This window comes from Pezoporus occidentalis, unplaced genomic scaffold (genome assembly GCF_034315485.1).
Source record: "Pezoporus occidentalis ecotype Australia unplaced genomic scaffold, CSIRO_AGI_Poc_V1 ctg292, whole genome shotgun sequence".
NCBI classification, from domain to species: Eukaryota; Metazoa; Chordata; class Aves; order Psittaciformes; family Psittacidae; genus Pezoporus; species Pezoporus occidentalis.
The window spans coordinates 267,826-290,458 of NW_026914852.1; the positions used below are offsets into that span (position 1 = coordinate 267,826).

Here is a 22,633-nt window from a genome sequence, read left to right on the forward strand (position 1 = left end):
TTCAAGAGAAGGGAAGGAGGAAGGGCTGAGTATCCCAACTGCTGAGGCTTTCTAGAGGTGCCACTGCACAAAGATTCCATGGAGGCAAGTGAGTGCTGCATGTTCCTCCATTCCCATCTCAGGAGCTGAAAATGAAGAGGAATAATGAAGAAGGATTCCATTTGGCTGATCTGATAAAGTGTGATGCAGAATAAAAGGTGGGATGGCCACCCCTCTGTAGAGAGGCTTCTGGGCTGCCCTTGTGTACCCCCAGTGAGGCAGAGCTATAGATGAGCTTCCTAGATGCTGTAGAGCCACGACTGAGCTGGTCAGCAGCAGGGGACACCAGCCTGTCAAGGTCCAGGAAGGAGCCCTCAGGGCTCGAGCTCACAAGCCCCGAGCACAGCAGGGAACAGCGGTGCCGCTCTGAATGACCGGGGCCGGGCCTATTGATGTGGCCTTAACTCCCAGTTTCATTGCTGATGTTCCACTTGCCCTTCACTGCTGCACTCATCTTGCCAGCGCTGCTTTGTTCTAGCACAGCAGTTAGTTCAGCTGGCAGCAGTATTCCTGCGTTATGGACCCACCGTGACGGGAGCAGAGCTGGGACCACCCTGAGCAGCGGGTCCTGACCCCGGGGAGTAGGAGCCAGCCCCGGTGTTGGCGCTTGGCCCGGAGCAGGGGGCTGCTGCAAAGCACGCTGCTTGGTCAGTGCCTCCGCTGGGGCCCGCCTGCTGCTCCGGCAGGTTCAGCAGCTCCAGGATGCTGCGGGTGCAGCCGAGGAGCCGGTTTCGCCGCGGAAGGCCGGAGGCTGCACCAGAGAGGCCGGGAGGTCCACCGGGGCCTTGGCGGGGGGAGCCGGCACCGGTCAGGCCATGGAAGCGCCGCCGGTCACCGCCGCCGCCGCCCCTTTAAGGCGCGGCCCCCTTAAGGCCCGGGGCGGTTGCGTCGGGCGCTTCATGAATGGAGCCACGTGACCCAAATATCACGTGACGCGTCCGTGAGCGGCGGCAGCGGCGGCTCGCGGCGTCCCGGTCCCTCCCAGCGCGGCCTCCCCGCCCGGCCCGGCCCCGGCGGCCCCGTGAGGAGGTGAGACCGGAGGGCGCGGCTCGGGCGGCGGGCGCGGCCCTCGCACCGGGTGGGGGGGGCGGGCCGGTCTCCGGGGGCGGGCCGGGGCGGGGCTGGCGCGGCGGGCCCGGGATGGCGGCCGGGCCGCCGCCGGTTGGCGGGTGTACCGCGGGGCCGTGGCCGCTGACTCACGGCGGGGTTCCGGGGCCGTGACCGCCCGGCGCTGCCCGCCCCTGTCCGCTGCCCCGCCCCGCGGCCGAGCAACAGGTGCGTGGGGCCGACTGCGAGCACCTCGGGCGCGTCCCGCCCCGCCCTTCCCGGTCCTGTGCACTCTGCGGCCCGGCGGCCCGGGCCCGCCTCTCCCGCGCCCGCTGCTCCTCCGGCCTCTCAGCTCCCCCGCTCCGGGCGGCGGCTCGCGGCGGGTCCCGGGCGGGGCTTCCTCAGTGACCGGCTTCCTCCCCCGGCCGCGCCGCCGGCTTCCCTCTCGTTGGGTGCCCCTCTGGGAGGTGGGCAGGCAAAGGAGGGTCTGGAGAGGGGGGCGAGTCACGGAGGTGTCGAGCTCCTTTCCCTGCGCAGGGGCTTGGTCACAGGACATGCTCCATCACTCCAGCACCCATCACGGTGTAGCTGATGCCGCCTAGGAGAGGGCTGGTGGCTGAGGTGATGCGGTTCCGAGGTTCTGGCCCGCATCCTGGAGGGGCCTGTGCCTCGTGCCCTGCCAGAGGCTACGGTGGGTGCAGGGAACGGGCTGGGGCTGTGGGTCTGCTCGGTACAGCCTCCTTGGAGCTGAGCAGATCCCCTGTGTGGTGGGAAGCAAAGCCCCTTTGGTGGGACTGCGGAACAGGCTGTGGCGCCAGACTGACACAGAGCGTCAGTGTGCGCTGGGGGTCTTGCTCTCCAGAACTGGGGATGTCTCTGACCACGGTATGTGATGTTTGAGCTGTGAGGTTAGAGGAAGGCACTGCCAAAGGCTGGAAGGGCTCTCCGGGAGCCAGCTCTTCCCTTTATCTGTGTAAGTGGCTAAATCCGGCTGGGTGGGCAGATGCCTTTATGGAAGATGGGCTGTCCAAATGGCCTGGGTCGGATGTGAGCTCACCAGAGACTCCTGGGGGGGGTGCACGGCGCAGGCCCAGCCCTGGCTTTGTGTGTAACTGGGGGAGTCACCCAACGCGCCTGGGTTACCGGGGGAGCTGCGGGAGCTCCCGTGCGTAAACGGAGCCGGAAACGCACCGGGAGAGCCGCGGCGCGGCAGCCCCGGGCACACCGCGCTGCGGGGCCGCTCGGGGCGCGCCCCTGCCCGGGTCCCCGCGGCGGGGCCTCCCTCCCGCCAGCGCCGTGCGGCGGAGCGGGTGACGTCAGCGTGTTTACACGGGGCTCGTGGCGGGGCGCTGACGCCGGGAACGTGGGGAACGGCGCTGGCTCATGCGCGGTGCGGGCGGGTCCGAGCGGCGCCCGGCAGCGGTGGCCGCGCGTCTGCTGAGCCCGCGGGAGCGCGTTGAGGCTGCGTTTCCTTCGCCGCCTTCCCGCGGCTCTCTCTGGGAAGCCCTCAGGAGCTCACCCGGCCGCACTCCGAAGAGCCAGGCCAAGTCTGCGCTCTCGTCTTGCTGCCAGCTCTCGGGTGTCCCGTCTGCGAGCTGCCGGACAGCCCTGCCCGGTGCAGCACCTTGGTCTCCTTGTTTGTTTGATTTCAGCTTTGCTGTAGTGAAGGTCGTTGAGCGTGTGCCAAGCACCTGGAAATCCCTTAGTGCCCCAGGGCAGGTCCCCTGCCCCTGGCTCCCTGTGCGCGCCAGAGGTGCTACAGGGATGGCATTGTTGGTCTCCCAGGTATTCCCTGCCTTCGCCCCTTTTCCCAGCAGCGGTGTCATTTGCCCCGTCGGAGCAGAGGCAATGCCACCGAATGGGAAAGAGAGAAGAATCAGGTCTACAAAGCAGCTGGCTGTGTGCTGTCTGCCCTGTGTTAGCTGCCTCACTGCAGCTACCTCCTCTGGGCGCCAAAGTGACCCTTCCTGTGCCAGCACTGCCAGGTTCTAGCATACATCTCATATCGAGGAGCGTTGTCCTCTGGGTATAAATAGCCTGCCTCCAGGAAGGCTGGAGGCTTTGGGAACAGCTCTGCCGGTGCCCTGGGGAATGCTGACCCCATTCACCTCTAATAGGTGGTAGATGCACTGCGGGAGTCTGTGTCACAGCTGCTGGAAGAGCACAAATCCATATTCGCTGACTTGTGCATCTGTTGTTTTGGCTATAACCGTGTATCAGTGCCTCCTACGCTTAGCAGAGAGGTGGCAAACTAAATTGTTGTTGACTGTTGGGCACTGAAGAGACAAAAGGGGCAGAAGTGTTTGTAGGCTGTGCTTGCACAGGAGTGCTTGCCTCCCAAGGAGCTGTGCGGTTCTGGCTGCCCGAGGCACAGCCATGTTGGTTGAGCAATGTCTGAGGGATTCATTCATTGGGCAGTGCAGTAGCCCTCTGAACTACAGCCTGAGGGGAGCAGGTATGCAGGGACAGAAACAGGAGCCTGTTTGGCGTTACTGTGGGAACAGGCCTGGGGGGTTTGCTGTCACTGACTCTGAAGTCCTGGGGCAGTGAAGGAGTCTGTTCTCTTTTTTTGGTTGCCCTTGCTTCCTTATGAGCGTACCTTGGCTCTGAAGCTAATGGAAGGAGAAGGTGGTTCTGGGCCCCTGAATTGCCTGGGACCAACAGGGACTCTCTCGCAGAAGAGATCAACAGCTGGGGTCAGTTTTGTGTGAGTGGGAGAAGGGGAATGCTGCTGCCGCACTGGCCCAAGACTGTGACGGGATTCCAGTGTGCCCAAGCGCTCCTTTGTGCTGCAGTGTCAGGTTGTTCTGTTCCTTGGGAAAGGTTGGGTGCAGAGCTTTGACTGGAACCTGGGTGTGCTGGCTTTCCTGGGGAGCACAAGACGTTTGGAGAGCTGTGAGCACAGCAGTGGCGTTCCCCTCTCCCGCAGGATGCCCAGTGAGCTGTGTTGTGCTCCTTGCTGAACTGCGCTGGCTGCATCCCTGGGGGCACCTATGGGCTGGTGGGACTCGTGTCCTGGGGTGGTTCTGGAGCTGGAAGGGCGAGCGGAGCGCCAGGGCTGCGGCTGGCAGCGGGAGGCCGCGGTGCCAGTGACGCTGAGTCAGCGTGACTGGCCCTGAGCAGCGAGCCCGGACCCGGCCGCTGCTGCCAGGCTATTTTTAGATACTCATGGCTTCCGTGTACTCAGGCTCCTCCTCGTGTTTTAATTTCCCCCACCCCAAGGGAGAAACCGGCATTGCCCAAAGCCTCTGTGGGAGGGGGTTGGAAGGGCAGCGGTTCCTGCTTAGGGACAGAACCTGCCGCTTTGAGTCCGGCTCAGGCGGGTGCTTGTTGAGGGTGTTCCGGGGAGCGGTGTGGGATGTGCTGCAGTGCCAGGGGCGGCCCTGCCACAGACTCCGCTGTGTCCCGGGGGGCTAACCTGACTTTCTTCCCTTCCAGCACCTGCTTGACAAGGCTGTCGTGTTATGACGACCCCCAACAAAGGAAACAAGGCCTTGAAGGTAAGGCAGGTGGATAGAGGGCTGCAGGTGGTGGGTGCATCTGCTCCAGGTTTCACAAGTGTGTGCCACCATCTCTTCCAGGTGAAGCGGGAGCCAGGTGAGAATGGGACCAGCTTGACAGATGAGGAGCTGGTGACCATGTCTGTGCGGGAGCTGAATCAGCATCTGCGGGGCCTGTCGAAGGAGGAGATCATCCAGCTGAAGCAGCGCCGGCGCACGCTGAAGAACCGGGGCTACGCGGCCAGCTGCAGAGTCAAGCGTGTTACCCAGAAGGAGGAACTGGAGAAGCAGAAGGCAGAGCTGCAGCAAGAAGTGGAGAAGCTGGCATCAGAGAACGCCAGCATGAAAATGGAACTCGATGCTCTCCGCTCCAAATATGAGGCTCTCCAGAACTTCGCCAGAACCGTGGCCCGGAGCCCTGTGACCCCTGCACGGGGGCCTCTCACCTCCAGTATGGGTCCCCTCATCCCTGGCAAGGTCGCTACTACCAGTGTCATCACGATAGTGAAATCCAAAACGGACGCCCGGTCTTAGTGAAGCGAGAGTTGCCTCAGCTTGTCTGTGCAGGGCAGTTAGGCACAAAACCAGCCTGGAACCCCCAAAGCACAAACCCTCCTCAGATGGGTCCGGGTTCCTTCTACTTGGCGCAGGACTGGCCTGCTGATCACTCCAGTTTTGTTTTGTTGTGTCCAGATTGGTATGAGCAGTGGTGATGCGTCCCTTGTCCTGTGCAGACAGAGCCTCCCGCCCAGTGATCTGCAGCCCTCGGGCGCCCTTGGGACAAGCTGCGAGATCTTGGGTTTGTAGCCAAGGAACGTCTGTGCAGTGTGGCTGAGGGCAGGCGACGGGAGGGCTGGGGAAGGTCTGGAGGGAGGCTTTCTTCCCAGGGCTGGGAACCCTAGTTTTCAGTCACTTCCAAAGGTTTTATTTCATTACTCTTCCTGGTGGTGCATCTCGGTGCCCGACTGCCAGGCACCTGAACCTGCTGCTTTTGTCTCATTTGGTACCTGTAGTTGCCGTTGGGGTGTTCTGTGTAATAGGTTTGTATTCCTTTCTTGGTGTGCCTCTGTGCCCTGACAGTGGGTTTCCCCTCAGATGTCCGTGGCGTTAGCTGTGTGAACTAGCAGTGGTGGACAGAAGGATGCTGCTGTGCCCCTGCCTCTGCCCCAGCGCTGGGCCAGAGCACCCCAAGGGAGGGAGGGAGGGAAGGTACCATGTTGACTGCAGGCCGGTTTTGTGCCTAATGTCTTGCACTGAACAAGACCAAACTCACTAGTTGTTCCCGTGTTTTGAGGGTATCAAGTGTCTCTAGTGTGATGGTTTACACGACCAGTTTATGTGGTTAAATAGCCCTTTATTTAAAGAGAGAAACATCATTTTAAGAGTTATTAAATTATCTAAGTTTAAAATTAAAATCAGACAGAAAAGAGAGCGTATTTATAGTCAGCTTTTTTATCTGAGAGGGTGAGAATATTTGACCATCTGAATGGGGAAATATTCTCGGAGACTTTGCTAGTAAAAAGTTAATAAATAATTTTAAAGTTTCTCATGAACCTCCCGCACGCCGTGGCTCTGAGGTTAGTTTTTATAAAGAGTTATCAGACTTTATTTATAAAACTTAGAAAAAGACAAAAAAAGAGGCAAGTCCTGTTTGATATCTTTTTGCAGTTGTACCAAAAGTGACTTATTCTTGACCTCGTTGGCTTCCGTCGTGTCCCCTCGTGTTGCGCTCTCTGTTCTCTGAGCTCGCTGTGCTGTGCTGGTGCCAGTGGCTGCCTTTGCCGTGTGCTGTCATTTTCTCGCTGCCGTTGTTTTCCCTAAGCTCAGCCGAGAGATGGAGTTGGCATCTCTGCATTCTCCAGGAGGATTCTGGCACACTGGCAAAGGGGCTGCTGTTCTTGAGGGATGGCTGGTGTAGCTATTGGTGATGCCTGTCCAGAAACACGTCCCTGCAGAGGTGTGCTGTGTGAGCAGCCGGCACCGGAGCGCTGTTACCTGAATGGGGAAACCGTGCTCTCCTCTCTCCAGCAGAGCTGGCAGAGGAGTAACGTAAGGGAGAACTGTCCAAGTTTAGGAAGAGGCTGATGGGATTTAACTGTGGAATCGGATCCTTCGGTCAGAGTTTGTGTTGCTCTTAGGGCTTATCTGACAGGGGACAGTGCCAGTTCTGAGTGTCTGTAGTGCTGGAAATGGAGCTGTGGCCTGGTTACTGCCCAGCCTGGTACAGCTCTTGCTTGTGAGTGTTGGAGGAGCACTCAGAGCTGCGCGACACAGCCGAGGAGCTGTTTGTGGCCAGGCTCCATTTCCTCAAATACTTTATCCCCCCTGCCCTCCCCAAAGCTTTGAGCTGATTACTGAGTAGTTGCAGAGAAGCAGGACATGGGGGTGAAGTCCATGTGAGCTCCTCACTGCCCAGAGTCTCCTGAGTGGAGGGGACAGGCCAGGATGGCACAAGTGACGCTGCAGCCTTGTGGGAGGCAGTTTACTGTACTTGGTGGGTTTGATGCATTTCTCGCGTAGCTGATCTGGTACTGTTGTCCTGAGGGCTGAGAAGCAGGTAAACTGATGGAAGCTGCAATGTGGCAGGAGAGGAGCAGATAGTTGGTGGGCATTTCCTGCTGGAGGAGATCAGCTTTGCTCTGACTGATTGGGAGTTTAGGGAGGAGCTGTTTTGAAAGGTTTTCCCAGTCCCAGAACTTTCTGAACAGGGAGCAGGTTAGAACATTGCCTCCAGGCTTCCCTCTCCCAGCCCTGGGCTTCTTCTCGGAGCTGAAGCATGCCACTTCCCAGCTGTCGACTGGCTGGGCTACGCGCTGAGCAGCACTTGGAGCTCTGGGCTCTAACCTTTGTCTTCCAGCTGGTGATGTGCCTGGAAGAGGTGAGACCTTCCAAAACGCGATGACCTCCAGTTGCTTGCGGTGTCAGCCCCAGCCCTGTCCCTCCTGGTGCCAGCCTGAGGTCAGACCTGTCCAGAGCTGAGCTCTGGACCCAGCTGGAGGCCTGGTCCTGCACTGCTGCTGGTGAGACTGTGCCGCTCTGGAGCGAGAACCAGAGCCAGGAGGGCAGAGCCGGCGGCAGCGCTCCCCGCTCCGCACCCTGTTAGCGCTGCGCTCTGGGGAGCGGGTGCGAAGCCGTGGCTGGAGGGGCCGGTGCGGGGGTGCCGCTCTGTGGGTGCGGGGGGCACGCGGGTTCCCCGCGGTCGCCTCCGCTGTGCTCTGCCGGGGGGAGACGTGCTGGACCCCGGGGTGTCTCTGCAGGCGGTGCCGGGGCCGTCCCGCGGCCTCTCGTGTACAGTGTTCCGGCGTGGCGGTTCTTGTCCCGAGCTGCTCGTCCCTTTGGTTCCCTGCTGTGACGGTGTCGTGTTTTCTTTCTCCCGCCCCGGGGGCCGGGGGGGGGGGGTGCGGTGCCGCGGGCCCCCGGCGGTTGTGTATCGTGTGGTGACTTGTGTACGGGCGCCGCTGCCCGGCGGAGCGGGCGGTATTTATTGGTAAGTGATGCCGGTATTTATTGCTGTACATAGAGCCCGGCCGCCGCCGCCCTTTTGTACGTGACAATAAACCGCTTCCAAACAGCCGCCGCCTCGCGCTTCCTTAGGGCGCGGTCCGCCGCGCCGCTGGGGGGCGCCGCCGCGCTCGAGGGGGGCGGGGCCGAGGGCGGGCGGAAGCGGCCCTGCGGCCGGGCGGGCGGCGGCGGAAGCGCGGCGCTTCCGGGGGGGGGGGATGGCGGCCGGCGGCAGCGCGAGCCGCGCGGAGCGGAAGGCGGCGGCGCGCGCCGAGCTCCTGCAGCAGGAGGAGCAACGGGACCGGCGGAGACAGGTACGGCCCTGCCCGGCGCCGGCAGCCCCCGCCGCGCGGCCGCCCTGACCTCCCGTGCCGCGCAGGTGTCCCGCATCTGGAGGAAGCCGCCGGCGGAGCGGAGCCCCGAGGAGTGCCAAGTGCTGGGCGAGAGCGACGACATCGTCCGCGAGCTGGAGCGGCGCCGCAAGCGGCGAGAGCGGCTGCGCCGGCGGCAGGAGGAGGTGCGCGGCGGGGCCGGCGCGGGGGCGCTGGAGCTGCGGCGGGAGGAGCCGCGGTACCGGGAACGTCGCTGCTCCGCTCGCGGTTCCCTCCCTCTCGGGGCTGCCAGACCCGTGCGGGCGCGTGCCTCGGGACCGGGAGATGGATCCGCGTGTGCTGCGATCCGGGACCCCCTTGGGCAGCAACGTGTTCTTTTCAGCATGGAAAAGACGGGGGGTGATGGGCACAGGTTATTCCTGGGGAGATCCTGCCTGGGCACGGGACGAAAGTTTCTCGGAAGGAGAACCGCCAGCCATTAATATGATCTCCACAGGGAAGTGGTGGATTCCCCAGCACCGGACACTTAAGATCTGGCTGGACAGGGTGCTGGGGCAGCTAGCCTAGGGCATGCTTTGCCTGGGAAGGTCGGCCCAGATGATCCATAAAGTCACTTCCAACCTGAGGTTTTGGGATTCTGTGGTTGTTTTTCTTTGGAAGTCAGTTCTGGTAACGGTGATGGCCCTTGTCAAGCGTGCAGAGTGCTCCGCTCCCCCAGTTCACCGTATCTCAGAAACACGTGAACTTGCTCAGTTGTGTTTTCCAGGTATGTGACGAACCAGAGGAGTTAAGGAGAAAGGCCACTGAGCTGGCTGCTGCCATCTGCAGTGCCAAGCACCTCGTCATCTACACGGGAGCCGGGATCAGTACGGTAGGTTTCTTTGGGGTGAGTGGCTGGAGCTGTGGGAGCTCCTGCAGGGCTGTTGCAGTGTTGTTTGGGCTATTTTTGTGGTTTCTGACTGACTGCATGGTGCGTGTTTGGAGCCTGGGATGCGGTGGGAGCACACACACCATGACAAGGGCAGTGGTTAGTTTGCATCCTGGGCTAATGCCTCCTGCCCAGGAGATTCTGAGGCTGCATCACCTCTGTGAGCATGTGAGGAATGTGCTGCTTAAATGGGAAGATCACCAGTCTGCCTCCATTCCTGAGTGTCTTTGACTGCTTTTGGTGTAAAACCTAAAACCAAATTGACTCATTAACATTGTGCTAATGGACAAGCAGGAGTAGCTGGTGTTACTGGAACTTAGCAATGACACTTCAAGAAATGCTGTGATGGCCTCTGGGAAAGTGGAAATCTGGGAAAGAGGTGGCTCTTCCTCTCCTAACATGATGTGTCACCTTTACTGATACCTGAGATGGGAACCCTACTTTCTGTCCCTTTTCTACAGTCCGTGCTGATACGGGGCACGATTCTGGGCAGGGTGTACAATGTTATGAGTATTTTTTGCTGAGTGTGAGCTGCCAGAAATCAGTCTAATGAAAGTAAGGAAAGATTCAAAAATTAAGTTCTGTGTAAGGAATGGCGATACCAAGGATCAGAAAGAGTTCTGGAGGGACTCCATAATGGTAAAATTGGAGAAAATAAATACTGGGCGTGAAAATGGGAGCTGTAAGGTAGAAGAGATGCTGAAGAAAGAAAGAACGTGAAATTAAGGTTTTACTGCAATTAGGGAACCACTGCTCTAGAAACCTTGGAGTGAATTAAAAAGCCCCTGTCAGTGAGGAGTGTCTGGAGGTCCTGGGTGCGACCGGGTTGATGTGTGTGAGGACAAGGGTGTGAACCTGCTGCCAGGCCTCATTTTTTCTCCCCTGATGACACAGGCAGCTTCGATCCCAGACTACAGAGGCCCTAATGGCATATGGACGTTGCTGCAGAAGGGCAGGAGCATCAGGTAAAAAGACAAATTCCGAGCTGTGTGGCAGAAAGCTGAGGCTGAAGGAGACGTTAATGGCAATTCAACTTTATTTTTTTCCTTGCTCCTTGTCAGCGCCACAGATCTGAGTGAGGCAGAGCCCACGCTCACCCACATGAGCATCGCCTGCCTGCACAAGCACAACCTGGTAAGATGCTTTTGCTGCGCCTCACTTTTGTTCCTCTGTGTATGGTAACTAAAGCCCACCAGGGGAAAAAAAGCTTTTCATGAGGCTGCCTAACTCCTGTTTTCACTCAGGTGGCTACATGTCCACGTGTATAAATCACACGTGCTCACATACAGTTGAGTGTCCCTCAGGCTTGCTCCAAGCTGTAGCCCTGGCAGCTTTTCCCCTTGTGCCTTGTCTTTCACACTGTGTGCTTGCATCTTGTGAAGCTGGGCTGGCCACAGCGTCAGCACCACTGGCAGCTCACTGATACTGCTGTCTGGCAGGAGGAGCTCTCACAAAGCTCTGTTCTCCAGGCTGCCTTATTTCCCATCCGTCCTGCACCGGGTGATTTGGTGTGTGTTGAGACACCTCGTTTGAGTAACACAGTCAGTGCTGTGTGTGTGTGGTGACTGGCTCAGTGTGTTGTTCTCCTCAAGGTGCAGCATGTGGTGTCTCAAAACTGTGATGGGCTGCACCTGCGGAGTGGGTTGCCCCGAGCAGCAATATCCGAGCTTCATGGAAACATGTACATAGAGGTGAGTGGCCAGAACAGGGTGAAGTTACTTCACAGGGAAATAATACAAACTATTTATCTATCACTAGCTCAAGAAGAACTAGGAAAAGGGCTACTCTTTGCTTAGTTAAGGCCATCAGGTTTGGGATGAATGAGCTAGCAAGCACAAACTGAAGCATTCTGTCCGACTCTTGCTGTACTTGCTAAAGCTTTCTGCTTCTGTCTGCGCTTCTTCAGGCCTCCTCTGGAATCCCTCCTATGGCAAAGCTCATAGGCTCCCTGTAATTCCACTTGCTGGCTGAGGTTTTCCAAACTTTCCTTAGTTAGCATCTGATTCCTGATGATCCCTCCTAGCACTTCCACTTTGTTGTCCCCAGAAAGTGCTTTTCTCCTGAGAGCAGTGGCTGGTTCCTGGCCTCCCACAGTCTGGATGCTGGTGGTGTAACAGGGTTTTGCTTTCGTCCCGTGCCAGGTCTGCACTTCGTGTACACCCAACAGAGAGTATGTGCGAGTATTCGACGTGACGGAGCGCACAGCCCTGCATAGGCATCACACTGGCAGGATGTGCCACAAGTGTGGGGCACAGTTGAGAGATACAATCGTCCACTTTGGGGAGAAGGGGACGTTGAGGCAGCCCCTGAACTGGGAAGCAGCAACAGAAGCTGCAAGCAAAGCAGATGTGATTCTTTGTCTGGGTTCCAGCTTAAAGGTAACTTTAGAGACTCGGTGAAGATTGTTAGCAGCATTCCCTCTTGGTGCTACACCTTGGTGCTGAGCAGTCTCCTCCCAAACAGACAACTGTAAACTCTGGTGTCAGGATTCGCCCACCATCTGTGATAGTCTCTCTTCCTCCCTCTTTCCCCTCCTGGTAATACATTCCTTTTCCTCTCGCCGATGCGGGTCGCTGTTCCGCGGCCGTTGGCTGTGCTCAGCACCTCTGTTTTGTGACAGGTCCTGAAAAAATACCCCCACCTTTGGTGCATGAGCAAGCCGCCGCCCCGGCGTCCCAAGCTGTACATCGTGAACCTGCAGGTGAGCGCCCTCGGCACGGGGTGGGAGGGTGCGGGACAGCCCGGGCCGGGGTGCGGGAGGTGCTGCAGCCGCGGCTCTGCTGTCGCTCCTGCAGTGGACCCCCAAGGACGACCTGGCCGCCCTGAAGCTGCACGGCCGCTGCGACGACGTGATGCGGCTGGTGATGGCGGAGCTGGGGCTGGACATCCCGCGCTACGAGCGGTGAGCGCCGCGGCCCTGCCCCGCACCCGGCGGTGCCCGCCCGGGGCCGCCCGGCAGCCGTCCCACGCTCGCCTCTCTCCGCAGGGCGCGGGACCCCATCTTCGCGCTGGCCGAGCCGCTGCGCCCCGGCGAGGAGGGGACGCACTCGCGGAAGCCGGTGGCGCCGCCGCCGGGCGCCGAGGAGCCGCCGCGGAGCGAGGAGGCGCCGCGGGAGCAGCCGGGGCCGCCGGGCCGGGCCGGGGGGTGGCTGGGCCGCGGCTGCGCCAAGGGCTCCCGGCGCAGGAAGAGCTGAGCGCGGGCGGGGCCGCGCCCCAAGATGGCGGCGGGGCGGGCACGGGGCGGGGCGGGCGGCGGCGGCTCCGGTGGCTGTGCCGCGGGCGCGCGTTGCTGCCGGTGACAGCGCGACCATGCTGCGCAACGGGGCGGCGGGCGGCGGCCCCGCGGCGGGCGGCAGGGCTGCGGCGCGGCCTGTGCGCGTCTGGTGCGACGGATGGTGAGTGGGGCGGGCGCGGGGCCGGGCTGTCGCGGGGAAATAAACGGTGTTGGCTGCGCTGGTGCCTCCGGCTCCTCTGTGACCGCGGCCGGGCCTGGGACGGGACCGGGCTCCCGCGCGGTTTGTGCGGCGGCGGGAGGGGAGCCCCCGCCGGGCCGTGCCCTGCTTCGCCCGGGGCTGGGTGCAGCGGGACCGGGCGCTGCGGCTGCCCCGCGGAGCCCGGCGCGATGTGGCAGCGCTGCCCCGTGCGGGGACGGTGACCCCCGACCCGCGGGCCGGCTGCGCCCGCGGGCTGACCCGGCCGCTGTGTTTGCAGCTACGACATGGTGCACTACGGGCACTCGAACCAGCTGCGCCAGGCGCGGGCCATGGGCGATTACCTGATCGTCGGCGTGCACACGGACGGTAAGAGCGCTGCCCCTCGAGTCGCGCAGCGGCGTCACCCCGAGAGCGGCCCCCCGGCACAGAGCGGGCGGCCCTCGCCTCCTCAGGGAGCAGCAGCCTCCAGAGAGCGGCTCTTCCCTGGGCAGGGGAGAAGGGCTCCCCCTTTCCCACTTTCTGGAGCGAGGTTCGGTAGCTCCGAGCTCTTGGGTTTCTCTGAGGCGTGACCCGTGTCCCGTGCTGTAAAAACAACTGCACCAGCTGAAAACCTCTCTGGTTCTGCTGTTGCAGACTATAGAGCTGATACTCCAAGGCACATCAGTGTGTGGAGAGAACTCGTTGTAGCCCATTGGGAAGTTAAGTGTGAAGAACTGTTTCTTGTGTGTGAAGACGGATTTTAAATTGGTTTATGGATGCGTATTTTCTAGCATGAAGCTGTTGTTTAACGGGAATTTTCCCTTGGGGCTGCCAGGCGGTCCAGGTACCTCCCAGTAGCAAGCATCTGGGTGCAGGGAGGCACTGGGTCCTTCTGCCTTCCGAGGGAATTCCAGTGACATGCTTAGGAAATGCAACTGAATTGAAATCCTTTCTGATCTAGCTGAGGCTTCCTCCTCTACCCCAAACCAGCTCCAAGCTGAGTATGAGTCCATGATGCAGTTCACCCACCCGTGAGATGAGTGAGGCTCCTGTAGGAGAGCATCTTCATAGCTGTGGTACATGCTTCTAATGGGGCTTTTCTGTTTCTTGCTCAGAGGAGATTGCCAAGCACAAGGGCCCCCCTGTCTTTACACAGGAGGAGAGGTACAAAATGGTGCAAGCCATCAAGTGGGTGGATGAGATTGCTCCAGGAGCTCCCTATGTCACCACACTGGAAACTCTGGACAAATATAACTGTGACTTCTGTGTGCACGGTGGTGAGTGATATTCTGAGGTGTTCCATTAACACAGACCCTGTGGGGCTCGTGTGCTGCAGGCTGAGGAACATGCTGGCCAGTGGGTACATCGTGTGCAGGGATCTGCTTCCTGGCTCCTGACCTGCTGTGGTGGGGAAACACGGCTGTGTGCCAGGCTTAGCATGCTGGGTACCCCAGGGGTGGCCACATCCCTGGGCTATAAGCAGCCCTCTCACTGACAGAGGGGACGTGCTGTCTGACAGCTATCCTGAGGTTGCCCTTAGCGCTAGCAGAAATCTGTGCAGACCTTAACGTGAAAAATGCTGTTAAAAGGTAAATTCAGAAATACAGTTGTGTTTAAATCTACTTATCCTGGGATGAGATCAGATCTGGAAAGCTGCTCTCCCTTTATCCAGCTGATAAGCTGTTCAGGGGCTTAGCTGAGCGTGTAGTCAGAGACCCAGTTCCTATTGGGAACACTTTTCAGTTTACAGTCACTGAAGAGCACCTGTGTTCTGGGAAACATCCTTGCCCTTGCACTCTGTCCCTTCCTGGGCCTGCTGCTCGGATTCAGGCAGCCTCAGCCCTTCCCCAGCCCCTCCGGAGGTGTTCTCTCGGTTTGATCAGGAGGAGTCTTTGCACTCATGTCAGGGATCTTCCTCATCTGATCCCGGCGCCTGCCGTTGATTAGCCAAGTATTTCACTAAGTGTACATAAATCGTTAATCCTGTGAGACAGACGGGCTTTTTCACGTGGACAGGCTGATTATCAAATTCCTTGTTAACTTAGTTACGTGTCCTGAACACGTTTGGGGTGCGTGACCCTTCCTAGGCTCAGCGAGGGATTATGGCAGCAGAGCTGCGCTCGTGGCCTTTGCTCCGGTTGCCCTGTGCTTATCCCCTCTGCCAAGTCACTCTGTACTTGCACCTGGGTGATGCCCTCACGCTGCAGCTTTGCCAGGTTGTGTTGATGCAAAGGTAAGTTTTGCAATAGCTGAGCTGAACTGGGAGGGTGACAGGCACAAACCCAGTGTTTGTGCCCTCTCCTGGCACGCAGGGCTGCGCTTGCAGCATGTCCTTGTGCCCTGACGTGAGGGTGTGGGGTTTAGGACTCCTGTCACCCATGAGCTGCCAGCGCCTGCTATGAACAGGCTGTTCTGCCAAATGAGAATGGGTTTTCACTTGTGAAGACTTTGCACTGTCACTGAGAGTAAGTGAGAGGTGGTTTTGTAGAGTGAGTTGGGAACTGTGGCAGACAAACCAGAGTTAACTCTGAGGAAGGGTAGCTCCATGTGGCTGTACAAGTGTCATCGCTGCGGGAAGGAACTGGCTGTTGGAGGGCTATTAAATTGGCTGGAAAGGTTGTAACATGAGCCAACAGCCAAAAGCAGTCCTGGGGATGTGAAGGTTGAGGTGCTTTTTGGTAGGCTGATGGGGGCTGCTCATTGTCATTCAGGCAGTAATTCAGTCCTGGCTGCTGCTGGTGTCACTGCAAGGGCAGCTGGCTCTCATCTTCTGGGCTACCTACAGAACAGTGGGCTGGATGGCTAATGGTGACCAGCATGCAGGACTATGCTTGTCTCCACAGATGGAGTGGTCTTGCAACCCCCTGGCGTTCCCGTGGGATGCAGGATGTATCCCCTGTGTACGCAGAGGGGTTCAGCGCAGGAGTTGTGGTGTGGCCGATGTGCTGAACCTGTTCAGCTCCTGCCATCAGAGCAGCTACTGTGCAGCAGGGCTTGGGTGCGGTTCTGAGGCTTTTCTCTCTCTGCAGACGACATCACCCTCACGATAGATGGCAAGGATACCTATGAGGAAGTGAAGGCTGCGGGGCGATACAGGTAACCTGCGGCTGCTCCCCTTCCTCCCCTCCTTTGGGCAGAGTTTCTGAGAGTTTGTGCCCTGAAGGGGATCAGATAAACCACAGCTGTCCCCGGGTTACACTTGAATTTAGCTGTGTCGTGTGCCAGAGCTTCAGTTGGTTCTACCACTGTGGCTGTGGGAAGTGTTGCAGCCTGGCAGCTGGTGGGGCCTGCCTGGTCCTGGCAGACGCTAGATCTGGCCTCAAGGCTTCATTGGGAGTTGGCTCTTCTTGGGAGCCTGTGCAAGGTAAGCTCTGCTCATGTGAGCAGTTGCTGTGGGGTGAAGAAGATACAGAGGCTCAGTGAATGGATGCTGTACTTTATATCAAGAGCAGGTAGAAGCACAGCCCCTCGTTTGGGTTTGTCAGGTGTTGTGTGGTAATGGTGGGAAATGAGGAGGAACACCTTCCTGTGGCTTCTGCTCTATCTTTGCTTGTCTTCCTGCAGGGAATGCAAACGCACCCAAGGTGTGTCCACCACTGACCTCGTTGGCCGCATGCTGCTCATGACTAAAGCTCACCACAGCAACATAGTGAGTCACAGGGCTTTGGGTGGGAGTTCGGAGTCCAGGGCATTTGCCAGCTCTTTCCTTTTGCTGTCCCAAATGGCAATGGAGCTCCTGGGCCTGGCTCCTGGGTGCAGGGAGAACTGGCAAGCTGATTATGGGCAGTGGCAGCAAAACAACCTGCTTATGTTTGCTTAAGCCTGCCTGAGATCACAGCGATCCCAGCCCGTGCTGCTTTGGAGAAGGGGGAGGTTGAGGGGTGGTGAAAGCTTCAGTCCTTGGTGACTGGCCTGGGAATCAGGGAATGTTACAGGCACTACAGGCTAGCCTGTGCCTTCCCCGGGGGTGAAGCTGCACCCTGCAGCCAGGTTGATCCATCACCCCTGTGCTGCCACAACTGGAAAGTCCTCTTCCTTCCCACTGAGCTGCATGCTTCTGCCTCCTGCTGTCTCTAGTCTGATCAGACCTGCCTCCAGTCTCTTCAGTTCACTACATGCTAGATAGCTGATGTAGCCAAAGGAAAATAAAGGAAGTAGTCATATGGTGGTTAAGGAGTGGAAGTTCCTATATAACAGCAGGGACAAGACAAAGGACCAATTCAGGGATCAGGGGAGATCTTCCAGTTTGCTGAGCTGTTAGATTGGCTTAGATGGACTTCAGAAGCTCACCCCATGCCATGGTGCAGTGCTCTGGCTGGCCGCAGGGATCTGAGCCCATCTCCAGTGGAGTGTCTCTGGAAGGAGGAGGGACACCGTCCTCTTAGGGGCTTGCGTTGTTGTGGGAGGACGTAGGTTTGAAATGCTATCAGGTCTGCAGGTTGGGCAAGAGCCACCGTCACTGTGTGGTGCCAGGCGGGGATCAGATGAGGACACGATTCATCTGACTCACGCTGGGACACGACTCTGGATATGAAGTGGTTTGTCAGTGTTCAGAGCCAGGGATCTGGTGTGCAGCCTGGGCCACCCACGGCCATGTTCCTGGTCACGTGAGCTATGTGAGTGCTTCAACATTGTGACTCTTTATCTCCCTTCAGGATGAGGACCTAGACTATCGGAAGCACACTGACAACTTTGGGAAGGTAATGTGAGTTCTGGTCACGGATGTCTCGTTGTTGTCCTGTCCAAGAAGGATTCCAAATGTGCTTTCAGCCTCTGTTGCAGGCTTGTTTTCCACCCCGTATTTAGTAGCAACCTCAGTAAGCGTTTGCTGCTTGATAAAGGAACTGCTGTAGTTAGTGAAATAGGTGTGGCCGTGCAGGGCCAGAGAGTGAAGTGTCCTTCAGCGATGCCATGGAGCTGCTGCACCCATTGAGCCTTTGCTGGTGTTCTGGCTTGCTTGTATGTTCTTAACCGCTGTTCTTTCGGGTCCTAAGTGCCTGCAGGGACAGCCCAGGGAGAGCCTCTGTGGATGCTGCTTTCAGTGCTCATGTTCTCAAAGGTGTTGCATCAGGTCTGGGAAGTGTCTGTAGCAGGCACGCGGCTGGCATGAGTGTGCTGCAGGACTTGTGTGCCTGGCGGAGCCGTCCTGGGTCCGGCTCAGGCTCGCACTGCCTCTCAAGAGCTGTCAGCCCCCCTCTGTCCCTGGGTGTTGGACTGTGCCCGATTAACAAGTGCCAGTACTTAAAGCTCGAGTAAAGCTCTTACTCGCAGGGGGTTTGCTGGTTGGGCTGAGTTATCCTCTCTGTTCCCCACCACGTTGGGGTGTTTGAGCAGCATGAGGGGTCTGTTGCTGCAGCATGGCTGTTCCCTGGTGCTTGGATCACCAGGTTCCTGCATGGCCCCACAGCTGAGCCCCCTTTGCATGCTGTGTGTGCCTGACTTGCCCGCTCTCGCCGGGGTTGTCTTTGTTCTTGCCAGTCTCGTAGAGCCCAAGCTTTAGGGGTCAGGCAGGTGCCCGAGGGGGTGACCCAGTGCCTGTTCCCAAATCTGATGTGTGGGGGGCTAAAACTCCATCCTCGGTTTCATGGCACTGGTATCAGCTCCTGCTGGAGCCAGGGGGAGGCTGCTGGAGGCTGGAGAGGAGCGAGGGTAGGTTGTGTGTTACTGAGCCTTGTCTCTCCTGGCAATCCAAACCTGCCCTGTTGCTTTCCTCCTTCTTGAGCTTTCTCCTCGGCATCTCCTGAGCTGGCTGTCAGGGACGATTTGCACCGTGTTTGACAGAGCAAAAATGGCCTTTGAGATTGCTGAGCTCTTTGGTGCCAGGAGCGTGGGAAGTCTGAGCTGCTGAGAATTGTGATACTCGCAAATTGCCTGCGGCTGCGTCTGTGTTGTCCAAACCCCTCCTGGAGCCTGGAAAGAAGACATGTGTGGGGTGTGTTTTCCCAGGGACCAAAGGGTCACAGTCCTTGGACGGGCGTCTCACAGTTCCTGCAGACATCTCAGAAGATCATCCAGTTTGCTTCAGGGAAGGAACCACAGCCCGGAGACACCATCATCTACGTGGCTGGAGCCTTTGACCTGTTCCGTATCCTGGACTTTGTTTTGTCAGGAAAGCAGCACTGGTCTTTCAGTTTAATGTTCTCATGTTCTGAGGCGCCAGACCAGGATATTTGTCTCTTTTTTTTTTTTTTTTTCCCTTTTCCTTTCTTTCTCTCTCTGTAGTTGTGCAAGTGGGGGTAGGCAGCATTCTCACTGCCTTAGTTGCAGGACACTGAGGAAGGAGCTGTAGCTGCTCTCTAGAGAGGCTTGTAGCTGTTGGAAGATGGCAGGGAGACAGGCGGTTGCTCTCCCTGCTCTAGTGATCACACTCCAGTCCCCCCTGAGGGCTGCTGTCATGGCCCAAGCACCTGCCCGGGCCACCTGCAGCAGTCTCAGAGGCACTGAGCCAGAACACCCAGATCAGGTAGAAATTCTGCACAGAGGCAAAGTTGAGTCCATGTGATGCAGAGCTGGAGAGGTCTGGTTTTTGCCCAGGACCTGTGGAGGAAGGAGGTGACTGGATATGGGCAACGAATAATGCAGAAATCGAATCCATAGGATTTATGTCTCCCACTGTGGTTTTCCAGTGTATCTGTTTCTGTCTCCCTTTCCCTATTTTCTGTGTTAGTTTCAATTCCTTAAAGTGTTCTACAGATATTGGGCACGTGGATTTCCTGGAGAAGGTTCACCAGCTGGCAGAGAAACCCTACATCATCGCTGGGCTGCACTTTGATCAGGTCAGTGTATAATGTTGTCCAAAGACAGAGCGTCTTGGCCCCTGTTCTTTCTGTGCTCAGGAAGCCGGGAACAGGATGTGTTGGCAAAAACAGGGTTTTCATGCTGGGAGAAAGTGAGAGGGAAAGGGGTTGCTTTGTCTCTCTTTAACTGTGCCTGGTGCTTTGTTTAGGAAGTAAATCGTTACAAAGGGAAGAACTACCCCATCATGAACATCCATGAGAGAACACTCAGTGTGTTGGCCTGCAGGGTAAGTGCCTCTTGGGTTGGTGTCTCTGCACCATTTCAGAACTTGCCTGGAGCTTGGTGGTGGTCTCCTGTAGCCAACAACCTCACGCAGGTTCTTTGGCATGTGCTGGGGAAGCAGAGATGGGTCACTTCAGGCTGCCAGAGGAGCTGGTGTGCTCTCAGGAGTCGCCCTGGGCTCTCCTGTTGTCCTGGCTAACCTGAGCTATTGAACTCCCCCACCTCTGGTTAGCAAAGGCAGCAGGGAAGAAAATTCCTGGGAAATAAATATGGGGAGGCCCAGAAGTGTGTTATCTGAGCTATAAACTCCTGGATTTGCTGTATATACTTTACCAGAAAGCATATTCTGTAGTGGAACTAAAAGATGCTGTGTGACAAGCAGTGGCTGCTAAACCTCCTTCCGTGTTCCATTGCTTGAGTTCCTACCTCTCTAACTGGCTGACCTGCTTAAGGATGTTCATGAAGCAGGCTGGCCCCTGGTTTGGGGGTGTTGGTTTGTGGTTTTGGGGTGTGTTTGTTTTTCCCAAATCTGGACTCTTTACCTCATTTTTCCTCTAGTATGTCTCAGAAGTGGTGATTGGAGCCCCCTATGCTGTCACTGCTGACCTGCTGGATCACTTCAGGGTGAGTCTTTGCATATAGATGGATGTGAAGATGTTGGGTGTGATGTGCTTGGGGAACTGAAGTGGTGCAGTAAAACACAGGGGTGTAGAGGGGAGAAGGTCCAGCTCAGCAGGGTTACTGGCAGCACCAGATGCACCACCAGGGCCAGTACAGGAGGGGTGGCTTTGCTGGTCTCCAGGCTGTGCTGCAGCAGGTGCAGTGGCAGGGAAGGTCCTTATGCATTTTATGGGTCTTGTCAACAATTTTGTATCCTTCTCCAGGTAACACTTGTGTGTCATGGGATGACGGAGGTGGTGCCAGACAAGGATGGTTCTGACCCATACGAGGTAAGGCACCAGCTGCTGTTGGCTGTGCTGCTTTGTCAGCATTGGATAGAGGCAGTGTGGCTTCGTGTTCCCGAGCTGGGAACTTGTATTGCAGAGGATGCTCCCAAGCAAGTGCAGCGCAGGTGAGCCTGGTTTTCATCCATCCTTGAGGGTGGCTGCTTGGAGCAAAGGTGTAAACAGCTCTGTTCTTGCAGTCCCTCTTTGGTTTGCCTGTTTCTGGTGCCTTCACGGCAGAGTGAGAAATCCTGTAGCCTTTGCTCTATGCCAGTCCTGGGCAGCTCCCACAAACATAAGGCTTTGCTTTCAGCAAGTAGTTATCCTGCCTCCTAGGAATCATTTTGTGTTGTGCCTGGCTGGGTGCCCTAGGACCTGCCACGGCTTCTGCTCAACATCCCCTGCTGAGCTGTAACCCCGAGGGCCTGCGTGTCTCCCCAGCTCAGTCTGCTGTGTTTGTCCACAGGAACCGAAGAGACGTGGCATTTTCCAGCTCGTGGACAGTGGCAGCAACCTCACCACAGATCTCATTGTGCAGAGGATCATCAAGAACAGGTTGGTTTTATCTCCCAGTTCTGTCACATACTGTACTGACCAGCTTGCGTGAGGACTAATGAATGGGATCAAACAGGGAGAGGAGTGGTTACCTAAAGGCACAGAGTCAGTAATTGGTCCTTCATCTGCCATAGCTTGGGGAGGCTGCCTAGATGTGGATGTACTGGACTGCACAGGGAAAGGAACAGCTGAACTCCACTGTGTGTGTGTCACTGTGTTTTACTGGTCTTCCTCTTCCTCTATCAGTGATAAAATTCCCTTGCTCTATTCCCAGGGGGAAGGAGCATGTTGCTTCTTTCAGAGCTTTGCTCTTTTAGGCCTGAGCCCTTTGCCTTCAGTAACCTTGGCTCAGTCAGTGGTAAATTTGGTTTTGGTATTATTAAATGGTCTGTTCCAGGACAGGCCAAGCACGGAGCAGCAGTGTTTGCTGCTGGGGCAGAAACAAGTGGTGTTTGCCCAGTGTGGGAGCCTGTGAAGTGGTGGGAACGGTTATGGGAAGCCCTGGGTGCTGGCTCTTGAAAGCAGTTGGGAGGTTACTGGTGGTTTCTGAAGCGCTCTTGGAGCAGAGTAGCAGGAGCTATGGTGCTCCCCTGCTCCAGCTGAGATAGAGATGGATGAGAATTTCATGGCATTTTGTGATTGATGCAGGCTGGAGTTTGAAGCTAGGAACCAGAAGAAGGAAGCAAAAGAGCTGGCTGTGCTGGAGGCCATGAGGAGACTGGAAGAGGAGCAGCACTAGGCCAGCACAGAGCTGGTGTGTGGGTCACAGATCGCCGCAGCCTCACCTCTTGAGAGCAGACAAGCTCTTGGAGGGGACCCCTGGACGGGGACCCCGCTGCTGGTGCGCAGGGTGTGCTGTCTGCCCTCTCCTGGCCTAGCTCCTCCTCCAGTAACTGCAGCCAGCGAGGCCGGAGCCTGCTGCTGCTGCTGCCTGGTTTCTCCTCCATCAGCCCCTTCCCAGGGGAGAGGTGACAGGGGAAAAAAAAAAAAAAAGAAAGTTTTAAAGGTTTTAATTCTAACCCATGTTTTAACCCCTTGATGTGCTTTTACTGTTGCCAGTTCTGGCTTTTAGTAGGAGGGAAATGGAGCAGATGCCCAGGCCCCAGGTTTGGCTGGAGCCTGTGCTCCTGAGCAGCCTGGGGGTGGTGGTGGGAACGGTCACCCTGGGGACGGCCCCTGCACAGACAGAGCTGCTGCAGCTCCAGCTGGATCTGCTGAGCCCCGGGGCCCCAGGAAGAGGCGGCAGCACAAGGGGCAGGGGCACAGGCACCCCCAGGGGCTTCCTCCACAACCTGGTGCTGTCCAGACCTGCTCAGAGCCTGGAGTCCACCTTGTGCCCAAGGGCTTCCCAAAG

General features: G+C 57.6%; 3 protein-coding genes across 10 annotated transcripts; all 3 read left to right on the forward strand.

Moving 5' to 3' along the window:
- The first annotated feature begins 913 nt into the window (after nt 1-913).
- Nucleotides 914-6,139, forward strand: MAFG (MAF bZIP transcription factor G). Of its 5 annotated transcripts, none has more exons than XM_062626439.1 (3): nt 914-1,068; nt 4,525-4,586; nt 4,668-6,139. In XM_062626439.1, exons 2-3 carry the CDS (start codon nt 4,551-4,553, stop codon nt 5,118-5,120), a joined length of 489 nt encoding a protein of 162 aa, XP_062482423.1. In that variant the 5' UTR covers nt 914-1,068; nt 4,525-4,550; the 3' UTR covers nt 5,121-6,139. The 5 variants fall into 5 exon arrangements, with proteins under 5 accessions (XP_062482423.1, XP_062482427.1, XP_062482425.1 ...); XM_062626443.1 differs by lacking the exon at nt 914-1,068 and adding an exon at nt 1,296-1,314; XM_062626441.1 differs by lacking the exon at nt 914-1,068 and adding an exon at nt 1,383-1,553.
- A 2,111-nt stretch (nt 6,140-8,250) lies between these two features.
- On the forward strand, nt 8,251-12,579 carry SIRT7 (sirtuin 7). The gene is made up of 10 exons (XM_062626444.1): nt 8,251-8,401; nt 8,467-8,604; nt 9,186-9,290; nt 10,242-10,312; nt 10,409-10,481; nt 10,940-11,038; nt 11,489-11,725; nt 11,968-12,048; nt 12,143-12,249; nt 12,334-12,579. The coding sequence occupies exons 1-10, from the start codon at nt 8,306-8,308 to the stop codon at nt 12,539-12,541; spliced, it is 1,215 nt and encodes a 404-aa protein (XP_062482428.1). The 5' UTR covers nt 8,251-8,305; the 3' UTR covers nt 12,542-12,579.
- A 2-nt stretch (nt 12,580-12,581) lies between these two features.
- PCYT2 (phosphate cytidylyltransferase 2, ethanolamine) lies at nt 12,582-22,298 on the forward strand. 4 transcript variants are annotated; one of them, XM_062626445.1, is made up of 13 exons: nt 12,583-12,742; nt 13,059-13,147; nt 13,876-14,037; nt 15,790-15,856; nt 16,325-16,409; nt 17,416-17,460; nt 18,707-18,845; nt 19,454-19,536; nt 19,707-19,784; nt 20,339-20,404; nt 20,665-20,730; nt 21,191-21,279; nt 21,928-22,298. In XM_062626445.1, the coding sequence occupies exons 1-13, from the start codon at nt 12,657-12,659 to the stop codon at nt 22,016-22,018; spliced, it is 1,146 nt and encodes a 381-aa protein (XP_062482429.1). In that variant the 5' UTR covers nt 12,583-12,656; the 3' UTR covers nt 22,019-22,298. The 4 variants fall into 4 exon arrangements, with proteins under 4 accessions (XP_062482431.1, XP_062482429.1, XP_062482432.1 ...); XM_062626449.1 differs by lacking the exon at nt 12,583-12,742 and adding an exon at nt 13,722-13,836 and having other exon boundaries at nt 13,917-14,037; XM_062626447.1 differs by lacking the exon at nt 17,416-17,460 and having other exon boundaries at nt 12,582-12,742.
- Nucleotides 22,299-22,633: the final 335 nt, after the last annotated feature.